This window comes from Pteropus vampyrus, unplaced genomic scaffold, assembly GCF_000151845.1.
Source record: "Pteropus vampyrus isolate Shadow unplaced genomic scaffold, Pvam_2.0 Scaffold2, whole genome shotgun sequence".
In the NCBI taxonomy this organism is placed as follows: Eukaryota; Metazoa; Chordata; class Mammalia; order Chiroptera; family Pteropodidae; genus Pteropus; species Pteropus vampyrus.
The window spans coordinates 33,377,368-33,393,039 of NW_011888783.1; the positions used below are offsets into that span (position 1 = coordinate 33,377,368).

Consider the following 15,672-nt stretch of genomic DNA (forward strand, 5'->3'; position numbering starts at 1 on the left):
AGGTGGGTACTGTGCCTATTTTGTTTTTCTCACTACTCATTGTGTTTGGCACAGAGTAGGAAATCAATAAATAATTGTTGAAAGAAAATATTGTATTAAACAGACCTCGTATGAGTTTTGGCTTTGCTGTTTATAAGTTGTATATTAGATCTACACCTTAGTTTTCTCATCCCCAAAATTGAGACCATAAAAGTGCCTATGACATTGAAGGACCAAATGAGAAATTCCATGTAAAACTCTCAGAATGGTGCCTGACACATAGTAAGTACTGGATGAATTTCAGCTGTTTTTATTATCATCCAGTTTTCAGATACAGGCATCCAATCAATGAATTCAACTCAGAAAATTTAACTCATTTATTGTACCTTATAAAAGGCATTTCATCATTTATTGCTTTTATCACTTAGATAATTAATATTTTTTATCTGACTTTTTTGTTATCAATTATTTTTAACATCTGTGTTCAAAATAGTAAGCCCAAAATAGTATACCAGGTATACCTGATATACCTGATATGCCCATATTGTGTCTGAACCGAAAAGGTCATGCTCAATTATATACCCGGAGATGAAGGATCTCAGAGCCAAAAGAAATCGAAGCCAGATCATGTGATGCCAAGTCACTGCGCTATTGAACAGCTTGTTTGCTTTTATCCCTGTATCTTTAGACATGAGGGAGATGGTCTGATCTCTATTCTCTAGGTAAATTTTCGTTCAGTAATCTGTTGAGGTTTTAATATATACTGAATGATGCTAAATAATTTCTTTAATTTTCAGAAATTCTATAAACTTGGATGGGAAGAAGCTTTGAAGAAAGGCTATGATCTCCCAGTTGATGCAATTTCTGTACAGTTAGCCAAAGCTTCAAGAGATATTGTTAGCGATGTAAGTATTAGTTTGACTTCAATAAGGATATATTTTTTATCTGAATCAGGTAACTTAATTCTGGTAACTATTTTTACAGATAGGCCACAACTTTCAAAATGTTATGCCCTCTCCTTCATTTTCTCCTACCTTCTTTACATACCCAAAATGTGCTCTTCTGTCTCAAAATATCAAAAAATATCAAAAAAGGGGGCTTTGTGAATAGAGGTTGAGCCAGAAACCTACAAGACCCATTACACTAAGATGCTATGTTTTTAGACATTATAGAGGAAACAGAGATTTCAGTTTTCCACTAATTACCTGAAAATAATTTTTCTGTTTTCTATTTGTTCATTTTAGGCAAATTCAAAGTGCCAGATAATAAATAAACCTCGACAACCTGATACTGATAGATTTTTATATGCACATATTTAAAAATTAGCTGCCAATAATTTTTATTTAGGCCATCCTTGCATTTATGTAATTATAATAAACTAGCCTGGAGCACAGAAAATACAGGAAGTTTCAAGAAGTTAGGTTTAGTGTCCAAAGGGCTTAACTTATCTGTTCCAAAATTCAGAAAAGAAGGATATTCTCTCTCTCTAAGGCAAAGCTGTCCAATCTTCTAGTTATAATTGAAAAGAGTAGTAAATTTGGTGAATAAACTAGATTTGGTTCCTATTAATTAATTAAATGTTTACAAATATTTGACTTAGACAGTCTGCATATAGATAAACATATTGTTTTGTTAATTCCAAGAATTAACGAAATTCAAGGGACCTTCATTATAGAGAATAAATGACCAGAATTTCATAGGGAAGTACAACCTCTTTATCAAAATCTTTAAAACTAAACAAAACAAGGATTTGGTTTAGAGAGACGGACTGTCTAAAAATAGAATCTGACAATGAATTCTAAGAATATAAGGAAAGATTCTCCCTGATTCAGTTATTTTGTGGCACTCCAGAAGTGTAGTTACTTAGATGATGTATTATAACCCCCTCTCCGGCTTGCAAGTCAGTAACTCATTAAAATGCATCAATGTGGTGATGAACCTAGAGAAATAATAATGCTTGCATGTTCCCCAGAAAGCTGACTCATTTTCATTTAATTTTATGTGCTTTCCATAAGGTAAAGATAGTTTAGGATTTGAAGGCATAGTGTCAACAATTTGCAAGTAACACAATATTTGATATAACTAATTTCTTTCCATGTGAATCTATTAGTTAGAAACTTTTGAAATCTTACTCTAAAATTAAATTAACTATAAGTAAGCTTTCCCACATTGTAGAGATTGTATCTCCTCTCAGTTCCAAATAGTTCTTGTATCTATAAAATTTAAGGAAATTAGAGCTATTTTTATGAATACTTAATTTAATAAATTAAAATCACATAATTAAGTGTTTGAAGATTGAACTTAAAGTTTATTTAATCCCATCTCCCACTTAGTATTCTGACTTCTCTGCATCTCCAACAGATAGTCAACCAATATGTGGATACTTACAAATATGAAAGTTTTTGTGTCCTTCAGAACAGGTTATTTCCTTATTGGATCATTTGTAATTGTCACTATACATTTTCTTATTTCAAACTTAAATATACTACTGATCAACTCTAGGTCTGTGTACTAGAACCCCACAAAGTAGCTTATTTTCTCTTTCACCTGATATCTCTTCAAACATTTCGAGTTTCTTACTTATTCTTCTTTGGTTTCAGTTTCATAAGTCCTTCAAATCTTCTGATCATTCTATTTGAAATTTACTCTATTTTTTAAAAATAGAGTGCCTCAAAACTTAGTGTTTTTTTTTTCCCCCATTACAGAAGGTTAAGCCAAAGTAAATGAGCTTTTAACTTGCCGTTATCTGTGCTTCTACAGAATCTGTGATAGTACATTTTTATAAGCAGTTTGTTAGATTACCCATTTTGAGCTTATGATCTTAAACTCCTGTGTATTTTTAATATACATAACCATGAAGATGGATGTCAAGAGAGTAGAACCTACCTCCTCCATGAGGTGTAATGTGTGCCCAGCATCTAGCATCATGTTAATGCTATTATTACTATATTATTACTATCACTATTGATATTGTCATCTACTACTAATGAAAATTTTCCCAATTGAATCTAAATATTGGATTTTATTTTTACTTTTTAAATTTATGTAGTTTATTTTGACTCATGTTGGCAATATGTTGAAATCTTATGGAATTTTCTAATCTAACATATTTTACTGTTTTTAGCCATATGTGCATGAAGATATGGATCCTGAATAGGACAAGTTTGTATGACATAACCATATGGCAAACCATTAAACGTCCCGCTGCTTAATAAATTAATCTACACTATTAGACTTGTTCATCAAGTCCTGAATCTTCCTAATTTTTCTGCCATTCAGCTCATACATTTCCATTATTCTAAAAAGGATATCACAGTGCTTTATCGCTTTATCAAACACTATCCCAAAGTCAGCATACACAATGCTAGCACACCCCAAAATATATTTCTGCCTCTATCTGGAATTAATTTCTCAACACAACTTCTCTGGATGCTCAGCTATATTGCATTTCTTTGGAAGCCTCCAATTAATTTTTTTCATTCTTACTAAATTAACATAGACATCCTTTCTCTGATTTCATTTTGGAAAACAGACATGTAAATAAAGCAAACTGAGCTTAACTTAACCTCTCTCTGTTAATGTTAATAAAAGAACTGTTTGCTCTGATTTCAGTTCAAATATAAACAAGGCTATCGTAAGCAACTTGGCCACCATATTGGATTCCGGAGTCTGCAAGATGATCCAAAGCTTGTGTTGTCCATGAATGTAGCCAAAATGCAGAGTGAAAGAGAATACAAGAAAGATTTTGAGAAGTGGAAAACCAAGTACACCAGCCCAGTGGACATGCTGGGAGTGGTGCTGGCCAAGAAATGTCAGGCTTTGGTCAGTGACGTGGACTACAAGAACTACCTGCACCAGTGGACGTGCCTGCCCGACCAGAACGATGTTATTCAAGCTAAAAGAGTTTATGAACTACAGAGTGAGGTGAGTGTCTATTAAATCTAATAGTTTACATATTATTTCCTATCTCATATGAGTAGCCATTCAGTCATAGAGAGACAAAAGCTAGAAAGAGAAATTAATTTTGAGTATGTAAAATGCATCTGTTTGTAATGCATAGAATCACCTGAATCAAGGGTCCATATGAGTATGAGATTTTTGATGACTTGCTTTGTATTTTCACAGAATCTGTATAAGTCTGACCTTGAGTGGCTGAGAGGCATAGGGTGGAGTCCTCTGGGTTCTTTGGAGGCAGAAAAGAATAAGCGGGCATCAGAAATCATCAGTGAGAAGAAATATCGTCAGCCTCCAGACAGAAACAAGTTCACCAGCATTCCGGATGCCATGGAAATAGTTCTGGCAAAAACTAATGCCAAAAATAGGAGTGATGTGAGTAACTCTTTGGAAATAGATTAAATAAATTATAGTGCCTGATACCTGATAGGTGCTTAATAGCATTTTCTTAATAAATTAGAATAGCACAGCATCACATCACACAGCATAGCACAACATAGCATAATGTTTTATATTTGGTTGCTTCATTTGAATTATCAACTACACTGGATTATGTAAAAATGGGTTAGTATCATTTTTGTCACCCAAAGTTTGCTTGCTTATTTATTTATTTATCCAAAATGTAATGAGGAAACTATTGAACAAATATTCTTTTGTCTTTGAAACTTGAATGCATTAAAGACCCTAATTTTTTGTCTTTAGTATAGCGCATATGAAAGAGAAATATTCTGAGTATCTTACACAGGCACAAAGAAATATTATAAAGTGATTATAAAGCATTTTGTTTAGCTGAGTCAAGATACATAGAACATGAACACACACACACACACACACACACACACACACACACACACACACACATCCCATCTTTAACTTATTTCCTTCTCCAATACTGACACCAGTGTCTGGCATGTGATAGATCCTCAATAAATATTTATTGAATACAATAAATGAAAATAAAATAAATGAAAGATAACAGTATAGAGTAATTTTATGAACAGAGAGAAAGATTACTCATTGCTCAGAACATAACCCTGAAAATTACAGAAAGTTGAATTGTGTGCACTGAGATTCTGGAACAGTTAAGAAAGTTTAAATAGATGTACAGTAATAACCATTTGAATCTTAGAAGGATCTAAATATATATAATGTGCCATATAGTTTACCTATATCATATATATATTAATTTTCACATATTATATGTAAGCCCATAATCAGCTTTTAGTAAGCATTGATAAATTGCAGCTCCACTCTCCCCAGTCAACCCCTCGCAGACTTTTTGCAATTTTGACATCCAAAACTTATATTAAATGCTAACTATTATGAATGTTCAAGTTTTCATTTCTTCTTTATTTTTATGATGGCAATTTGAATCCAACAGGCTGACTAATAAAGCAACAAATTTATTCAAAATATTTCCCCTGTTGGAATCCAAGTTCTTTTTCTCTCTATGAAAAGGGGCTGTTTACAAAGCTCTGAACTAATAAGGTTGCCAGGAGAACAACCCTGGATCATGAAATTTATTAACATCAATGTCTCAGGACAGACCTCCCTAACAGTGTGACCTGGTTACTGGAATGCTGAGATACTGATCCCCTCAGGCCTCAGGAGAGGGCGCCCTGGATCCTTGAGCCTGCTGTCTCTCTTTTTGAATAGACTAATACATCTATCTTAGTATAAACAAATATTAGCATTTTCTCTCTTTTCCATGGAGTGAAAGTGACACATGCCTTTAAAGAAATGGTCCAACTTAATTGTTCTCAACCAAGAACAATTTTGTTCCCATAGGGGCATCTGGCAACACAAAGACCTTTTTGTTTGTCACAACTTGAGGGTGGCATGCTACTGGCATCTAGTGGATAGAAGTCAGTGATGATGGAAACACCTCAGAATATAAAGGACAGCCCCCTCTCCCTACCCTTAAGAAACATCCAGTATACAACACCAATAGTGCTGAGGTGAAGAAATTCTGGTCTTACTTAATCAGAAAGCTTGATAAAGAAACAGGATAAATGTGTATGGAAATTCACAAGCCTTGCTTTGTTTTTGTCCCGAAGGTTTTAATCGGCTTCTCTCAGATATTTGGACTGTAGTAAGCATATTCAGGAAGAAGTGCCAACAAGTACCACATTGAATGCCTCAAAGGGAGATTGACAAGTCTAATGAGTCTAAAGTCACTGAGACTTTTAAAATTTTTATATTGAAAAAATTTCGGACATACAGAAAAGTTGCAAAAATACTACAAATAAATTATATATACATATATACAATATATGTGTATATACGCATATATATCTTCACCCAGATTCCCTAATTGTTAACATTTGCCACATTTGCCACATTTTTTCTCTCTTCCCTTCTTTCCTTCTTTTTCTTTCACATATACCTTCATGATGCCACTATATCCCTAAATACTCCACATGTATTTCCTGAAAACAAGAACATTCTCTTACATAACCACACATAACCCCAGTGCAATGATCAAAATCAGGAAATTAATGTTGAAACAATTCTAGTCTACAGAATTTATTCAATTTTACCACCAATGTCTTTTATACAAAATAAAAGAAGTATTTTCTGGATCCAAGATCCAATTAAAGGTCACACATTGAATTTACTTGTCATGTCTAGCCTCCTTGAATCTGGACCGGTTCCTCAGTATTTCTTTGTCTTCCAAGTCCTTGACATGTGTGAAGAACATGGGCCAGTTATTTTGCAGAATCACCTTCAGTTTGGGTTTGTCTGGTATTTCCTCATGATTAGATTCAGGTTTTGTATTTTTAGCAGGATAACATATGTTGTATCCTCTTCCATACATCATATCAGGAGGTACATGATACCAATTTGTCCCATTACTGATCATTTTAACTTTGATCACTTGGTTAAAATGGTGTCTCCAGGTTTCTCCATTGTCATTACTATTTTATCCTTTGTAATTGATAAGTATCTTGTGGTAAAGTTCTCTGACAACGTAAACATCTTGTTTTTCATTAAGCTTTAACCTCCTACTTTTAGGAAATCAATGAGATTTTCATTTGGGTCTTCTAGTCTCCTGTGAAGAAGACAGAAGATGGCTCTGGGACATATAAGAGTTTTTGATAAATTCTCATACAGAATTTTCCTTTTGTGAATCCTAATCCCCCAAATAATTATGAGGTATAACTATAACTAATAAACCACTTAGGAAATGAAACTCCCTAATTTCTAGATATACCTTGAATATGTCATATTTAGAGAAAAGAGTCCGTCTCTCAATTAAACGCTGAGGGAAACTCACAATTCAATAGATCAAGAACTGCTGCTCTATTTGATGATCTTGTCAAAGGCTCCAGTAACTTGAGTTGATTTCTTAGAGACGGAATTATTTGTAACTTAAAAAGATAATCTATAATCTATATTTGGAAAGACTGTTATGTCCCAGATAAGTCAAGAAATACTATACCTATTTTCTGCTTATGTTATTTGCTTATGCAATCAATTATGCTTAATTTAGATGAATTCAGGAATCCTGTTTGAAGTTAAATATGTCATTCACTAATCTAACAACACCATTGAAAAACTCTTTTTTCTCATTTTAGAGACTTTATAGAGAAGCTTGGGACAAGGACAAGACTCAAGTCCACATCATGCCAGATACACCTGACATTATTCTGGCTAGAGCAAACTTAATTAACACAAGTGATGTGAGTTTCCAATTCAGCATGTGTTTTCAGAAAGTTCATTTTAATTGCTTCTAAGGCAGTGAATTTATTCAGAAGTTATTTTGAATGCCTGAATCATTTTCATTAATAAATGACATGTGACTTCCTTTTTTGCTTTTTAAAAATATTTATTTACTTACTTATTTCTATTCTTTTTAAGTTAAATTTATTAGGGTGACATTGGTTAATAAAATCATATGGGCTTCAAGTGCACAATTCTATAATACATCATCTGTATATTGCATTGTGTGTTCACCACCCAAAGTCAAATCTTCTGCCACCATATATTTAACCCTTTTGCCCTTATCTACCTCCCCTTCTCTGCTCTTTCCCTCTGATAACCACTAAATCGTTGTTTGTATCTATGAGCTTTTGTTCATCTTATTCATTTGCTTTCGGTTTTATGTACTACATATGAGTGAACTTATATGGTTCTCAACTTTTTCTGTCCAACTTATTTCGATTAGCATGATGCTACACGTGACTTAGATTCTTCATTTAATGGCTTTTAGCTTGAACATAAAAATAATTGGCACTCCCTATCTCAGGCAGAGTTGGGGAATGTGTGCTGTCTGTTCCTTGTAGTCCATTGTTACACGTGGCATCAGAACATAATGGTTTATAGCACTCTCCCCTATGTGGATAGGTGTCCTTGGGGACAAAGACAGCTACTGCTGGATCTGCAGTGTTTCACTAGTGTAGTGCCTGACACGTATAAAAGTCAATGAAATTTCAAAAGAATGAGCATCAAAAACTCATGCAGAAGAATTTCATTTTTACTTTTATTCTCATCATAGCATAAGCTCCTGAAATTTATAGACATAAAAATTAAATATTTTAAAGACAAATTCTAAACTCTAATAGAAAGGCCTTAACATTAAGCAATGGAGTAGAGTAATACCACACACACACACACACACACACACACACACACACACACACACACAAATATGCATATAAACACAAGTCTAAGATCAACAGGCATTTGAAACAATCTGGTTTCTAGATAAAGTGCATTAAATTACATTCTCAATTATTTAGTTATGTAACGAATCTGAAAAACAAATTCTTTCACTTAAGCTTTTAATTTTTTTGAGCTTTGATATTTAAGTTTATTCTTCATTTAACTTTTAAAACACTGCAATAGTTGAATTCGCTTAAGCTTTTTAAATTCAATATTTAAACTTTCCTCAAAAAATGTCTTACATATTAAAAATTATGAAGGATTTTGTTACATACCTACAGATGTGATTCTACTTTGGACAGCCCTATATTGTGAAATAGACTCTATTTCACAATGTATTAGCTACATGGAAGAGACAGCCCTTTAGGCATGATTTTTTCCCCATTAGAGGTGTTAGATGGAAAGGCATTGCTCTTTTCTAACAAAATCTTTTAATGAAACACTCAAAGTTAATTGGAAAACCATACCTAAATGATATTTCATTTCATTTCTCTATCAATTTACTTCTGCTTTATCCTCATAAGCATTTAGAAAGAGCTGACATTTAATTTTGTTGATCTAGGTAATCGAAGAGCTTTTAAGTTTGAAACAGGATCGTTAGAAATCAATGGGCATAATTTCCAATTACATTGAGTATTCTAGAGCACAGTTACTATTCCCATGGACTCTTAAAATATTTAGCACATTGGATTCATTATTCTGCAGTTTTTTGTGGAAAACAATTTTTCCCAAAGTGATCTTCATCTCTTAACAGAAACTCTACAGAATGGGTTATGAGGAACTGAAGAAAAAAGGCTATGACCTTCCCCTTGATGCCATACCAATCAAAGCAGCAAAAGCCTCCCGAGAAATTGCCAGTGAAGTAAGACTTTATCCCATTTATACTGATTGGATTGCAATTTATCACTTTGAAGCAGTCTCAATTTAATTTTAAATTAAATAAAATCTTTCAAGGAGTAAAAAATTAAAACAGAGTGGCATGATCCCAGTCATGCAGTGTGGGTTTAAGATAAGCTCAAGGATGCATTATTATGTATGGAATCTGTAGTTGGATTTAGCCTTAATCTTTCCTATCAGAAAAAGTAAATCTTTGGCTCTCCACACAGTGAAATATTTAGAGTTAATGTACTTTGTAATTTGCCACAAAGATGGCAACATAAATTAATCTCGAAAGGAATGAGATAAGGTTTTTTTCTTTAGTACAAGTACAAGGAAGGCTTTCGCAAGCAGCTCGGCCACCACATCGGAGCCCGCAACATCAAAGACGACCCCAAGATGATGTGGTCCATGCATGTGGCCAAGATCCAGAGCGACAGGGAGTACAAGAAGGACTTTGAGAAGTGGAAGACCAAGTTCAGCAGCCCCGTGGACATGCTGGGGGTGGTGCTGGCCAAGAAGTGCCAGACCTTAGTCAGTGACATAGACTACAAGAACTACCTGCACCAGTGGACGTGCCTGCCCGACCAGAATGACGTCATCCACGCTCGACAGGCCTATGAGCTCCAGAGCGATGTGAGTCTAAGATTTCTTTTTGGCCAACAAAACACCATGTATGCCTTCCTAAGCATCAATCTTCCCCCAAAGTGAGGGGAGCTGAGCTTACACAATAAAGGTCCATTTCTCTGGACTAATCCCCACACTCTATCTAGTCATCCAAACATCTGGAGGCACCATTATTCCACAAAGAAAAAACCATCAAAGTCCCCATTGCTTTAGTGGAAGCCTCTAGATTGTTGATCTAGGAGAGTTGGGTCGTTCTCTCCATGCTGATCTTTATGTTTTTCAAAATATTGCTTCTAATCTGAATGTTTTGTTGATATACAAGACATGCCAAATTTTAAAATTTCCCAAGAATTCAAGCATTAAAATATATAATGTAATATAAATAATATAAATTATAATATAATATAAATTTTATTTCTTTAGGGGGATATTGTTATGCTTATGTTTAGTGATTTGTCACTTACAATTTCAGAATTTATACAAGGCTGACCTTCAGTGGCTAAAAGGCATTGGCTGGTTACCTAGTGGTTCTCTTGAGGATGAGAAGAACAAGAGAGCTATGCAGATTTTGAGTGACCACTCTTACCGTCAACACCCAGATAAACTCAAGTTTTCTAGCCTTATGGATTCCATCCCAATGGTTTTGGCAAAAAACAATGCTATTACCATGAACCATGTAAGTCCTTTTTTTTTAATTGGGGAGGAGTATTAATTTTGTGTGTGTGTGTGAACACTGAAATTTATTTCTATGAAAGAAAAATTATATTCAATTCTTTTGCTTTGTAATAAAGTGATTTTTAAATGAGTATTATGCTTCTCACTGATCTGAAACATCTAGATCTGAAAGTGTCACAAATACCAACTCACAGAGCAGATTCTCTTTACTCTCATTAAGAATCGGATTATTTTTATGTATCTATTCATTACTGGTCTATACTAGTCATGGCTTTTTTTGTTCGTTTGTTTCAGCGCCTCTATACAGAAGCCTGGGATAAAGATAAAACCAGTGTCCATATTATGCCAGATACCCCGGAAGTTTTACTAGCTAAACAAAACAAAATAAATTACAGTGAGGTAAGCAATATATTCATGGTGCATGATGTACTTTCCTTACACTACATTTTATAAATCAAACTTATGATGACATGTCTATTTCAGAAACTATATAAACTTGGCCTAGAAGAAGCCAAGAGAAAGGGCTGTGATATGCGGCTAGATGCCATTCCCATTAGAGCGGCCAAGGCCTCCAGAGACATTGCAAGTGAAGTAAGTGTACCTGAAAAATTCTTCACCTTAGCTTTGGCTCAAAAATTCCTTTCTTTCTCCTGGATATATAGTAGAGCAACTAATTTATGAGGTTAAAGGTCTTCTTAACAGTTTTTTCTCAGTAAGTAGTTTAAAATAATGGTAATGAAATTCTCAACATGAAGGCTAAATCCTAGCTATGGTTAAGGTGATAGCAACACGCATTTGAAAATACAGTTGATTTCCTGCTGAACAAAAGCATTAGATACTGACTGTTCAGAGATTCTTTTGGCTTTTCCACGTGATGTATTCTGATATATATAACCAAACTCATTGTGGGATTCCTTCAAAACCCAACCCATGCCCTATGAACCAAAGAACCTATAAGGACTGAGTGAGTGGGATACATTCTGTTGAAAGCCCAACCATCCACATGGACCATATGTTTGTTTCTGTATCCAGTGATTGGCTGTGGATGCTTCTTTAAAAGATAAATTTGCTAAAAATATATTTCTTATTTATTTCTAAAATATGGGAAGTAACCATCATAATTTAAAAATAAATGTTCGATAATCACAGAATGGTTAAATGTATTAATATATACCAATATAATGAAATACCTGCTGCCATTAAAATTCATGATTATAGAGATTATTAATGACACAGAGAAATGCTTATATAACTGAAAAAAGCAGGCACAAACCATATACAGTATGATTCTTATTCTAATTTTATTCTCTCTATCTCTCTGTTTCTCTTTCTGTCTCTCTGTCTCTCTGTCTCTTTCCACCTGCCTTTCTGTCTCTCTGTTTCTCTGTCTTTCTCTCCCTCTCTCCCTTTCTCTGTGTCTCCCTCATGCACATACACACACACACACACCACACCACAAAAAGCAGTTTTATCAGTGGTTATCACTGGATGGCAGAATAATGTCTTAATTTTTATTTTCTTTTTTATATACATATCTATGCTTTATTTTCTAAGTGATTTACAAGATGAACATATATGTATATTTATATATTCAGGGAAATCATTGTATTTTTAATAAATAGAAAATATTGGGCTTAGTAATTGCTTTCTACTAAAAGTTAAAATAGGTGACTATCAGCATTTTCCTTCTTCTAGTTCAAGTACAAGGAAGGCTATCGTAAGCAACTTGGCCATCACATTGGTGCCCGAGCAATACATGATGACCCCAAGATGATGTGGTCCATGCACGTGGCCAAGATCCAGAGTGATAGGGAGTACAAGAAAGACTTTGAGAAGTGGAAAACCAAGTTCAGCAGCCCCGTGGACATGCTAGGGGTGGTGCTGGCCAAGAAGTGCCAGACCTTAGTCAGTGACATAGACTACAAGAACTACCTGCACCAGTGGACGTGCCTGCCCGACCAGAATGACGTCATCCACGCTCGGCAGGCCTATGAGCTCCAGAGCGATGTGAGTACCTGAGGATCATAATGACATGCATAATGACATGGGAAATCAGTGAATTAACACTCCCTGGAGAAGGTAGAAATAGGTCGGACCAAGTTCACCAGCCCCTGCAATGGGGGAAATAGGATTTCGTTTTTTCTTGTGAGTGTTAATTGTTAATTGTTTAATCCTCCAGAACAAAAAGGAATATTGTCTGATACCCTCCCTGTCCACAAACTATATTTCCAAGAATGTTCTTAATTTATTTCATATCCTTTAGATGAAAATAAAAATGTTTTTCCAATACAGGGATAAATATTTATTGACTATTTATGTCAACAGAATGTGTACAGGTCAGATCTCCAATGGATGAGAGGCATTGGCTGGGCTCCCATTGGCTCTTTGGATGTGGAAAAATGCAAAAGGGCAACTGAAATACTGAGTGATAAAATCTATCGCCAGCCTCCAGACAAATTCAAATTTACCAGTATAACTGATTCTCTGGAACAAATATTGGCCAAGAATAATGCCATTACTATGAACAAGGTGAGGCTTCAAAATTCAGAGAACAAAGGTAGGACTTGTAAAACTGAATCAAAAGAAAAGAAGTATAATTAAGAAAAAAAATAGAGCATTGAGCAGCAAAAGACATCTGTCTATCCATTTAGATCTATCAATCTGACATGTATGTCATTTCTATTTTAATATTTACTGCTGCAATTGTTTTACGGTTTTCATAAAATGACATATTTTCATAGAAATTTGTCTTTGCATAAAAGATATTCTCAATTTTCTTTTGTTAATGTACATTTCAGGTTATCAGAAGTCACTGGTAAATATCTGTTCTATTATGAACTGATTACTTCACTTGAAGATGTGCATAAAATGTATAACCTTTTGTTATTTTTGTTTATGAAGTTCTTGTGGCCCTGAAATTCCTACTAAATATACACTGAATTTTTTCCTAATGATATTATATTTTTTCTTGAACAGCGTTTATACACAGAAGCCTGGGACAAAGACAAGACCCAGATCCACATCATGCCTGATACACCAGAAATTATGTTGGCAAGAATGAACAAAATCAACTACAGTGAGGTGGGAGCAGATGCTAATTCTATGACATTTGCATGCTGTTTCTTACTTCAATTAATCTGTTCCATCAAGATGTACTACTAAATGACAACTTTATAGAGAATCTCTTCTCTTGCTCCATGTGAATGTCAGTTCTTGCATTTTTCAATCATTGTCCTAAATATCAAACTTCAAGTAACACAAATTATCATCTAGGAAGTACAAATTATAAGAACTAATTATTTAAGCAGTAACCATAAAATTAATTAGACCTTTTTAAATTAATTTTTTTAAGTTAGAAAATTAATAGTAGACCAAATATATATATTTATTTCCTCCTTATGCTATGTAGTTTTGCTAAATATATATTTCCCTATATGATTTATTTTTTCTAAATTAGGATCAAATTTTAAGATTTTTAATGTATAAGATTAAGTCAAGGACTAAAATCACAGTAGTACTATCAAATAACAGAGAAAGAGAGAGATAGAGACAAAGAGAGGATCTGTCAGTGTATATGTTAGCCAAGACCATTTCCTTTTCACTTTCTAAGAGCATAGGGCCATGTATCCCATTTCAGAAGCACAGATGTTTAGGGTGAGAGGTCAGTCTTCTTATACAGAAATCCCTACCCCAAAGTCCCCACCCAATAGGTCGCCATTTGCTTTTGCTTGAGTGTTATCAGTGACAAGGAGCTTATCTCATAAGTCAACTCATTTTTTCTGGAAAATTCCACTAAAAGGTGCTTCTGATGTATTGAGCAAAAGATTCTCTCTGCAGACCCAATCCTCTGAGGCTATGCAGAACCAATCTGTGTCAACTCTATGGAGCTGGCGATGGCAACTGTGGTACCTCCCCTTCCACCTCACATAATCCAAACATCCCAAGTTCCTGGGCATTTCTCACATGACATCCCTAGAGCATGACTCTCAGAATCAAAGTCCTGTGTATGAGGAATGATCAATGCAGAATACAGCTGAGTACAGTCCTATTTCCTCTTCTGGACACTTGACCTCCATTTTGCACCCTCTGTCTCAGGGCACATTGGCAGCTATGTCTCCGGTGATACACAGAGAACTTGGGATCAACTGAAACCTTAGACATCTTACATGGGCTTAAGCTAGGTTTCTTCTATCCTACATTTATACATTTGGTAATTTAAATCTCGTTTCAAAACCTGAAATTTATCTCTCTGCAATTTCTTCTTCTTAGATTGAGCTTATTTGTTTAAGCCTATGGAGATTTTTGTGCCTCTAACATGTGTTAGTATTTCTCTCAGCTTTGTGCTACCAGCAAGGAAAATATTGTTCTTTTACAGCATACATCAACAGTATATTACTCTTCCACAGAATATAATTTTGAGCATTTAGATATATTAGCCACCATCTTAAGTCATTTTATTTTGGAAGGTGAAAACTATAGTTTTAGTGCCTATGTAACTAGCTCTTAATTGTCACCAGAAACTAAAAATACATAAAGCTTCGAATTCTCGAAAATAAAATCATTATAGGCACCTACTTGTGTAAAACGTGGTAAATTATTTCAGTCCCCTGTCAGTTTTTGGATATGAATGTCAACACCTAACTGATTTTTATACCCAAATTTAGAGTCTGTATAAACTCGCCAATGAAGAAGCAAAGAAGAAAGGCTATGACTTGCGAAGTGATGCCATCCCAATAGTGGCAGCCAAGGCCTCCAGAGACATTGCCAGTGATGTGAGTTGTCAATTTTATTCCAAATATGAGATCAGTGAGAAGTGACATTTTTACTGAAATAAATTAAAAAGAACTTTTCTGGCCCTTAAAAAATATATCTTGATATTTGTGTGGGATTTTCAAA

The 15,672-nt window shown here is 34.5% G+C and overlaps 1 protein-coding gene across 1 annotated transcript in view; it reads left to right on the forward strand.

Moving 5' to 3' along the window:
- NEB (nebulin) overlaps positions 1-15,672 on the forward strand; it is a 201,993-nt gene that overhangs the window by 68,423 nt on the left and 117,898 nt on the right. The window contains exons 51-62 of the mRNA XM_011360291.2: positions 777-884; positions 3,592-3,903; positions 4,105-4,308; positions 7,512-7,616; positions 9,353-9,460; positions 9,799-10,110; positions 10,574-10,777; positions 11,071-11,175; positions 11,260-11,367; positions 12,472-12,783; positions 13,102-13,305; positions 13,753-13,857. Of these exons, the coding sequence (XP_011358593.1) occupies positions 777-884; positions 3,592-3,903; positions 4,105-4,308; positions 7,512-7,616; positions 9,353-9,460; positions 9,799-10,110; positions 10,574-10,777; positions 11,071-11,175; positions 11,260-11,367; positions 12,472-12,783; positions 13,102-13,305; positions 13,753-13,857 (2,187 nt within the window). The remainder of the gene's footprint in view (positions 1-776; positions 885-3,591; positions 3,904-4,104; positions 4,309-7,511; positions 7,617-9,352; positions 9,461-9,798; positions 10,111-10,573; positions 10,778-11,070; positions 11,176-11,259; positions 11,368-12,471; positions 12,784-13,101; positions 13,306-13,752; positions 13,858-15,672) is intronic.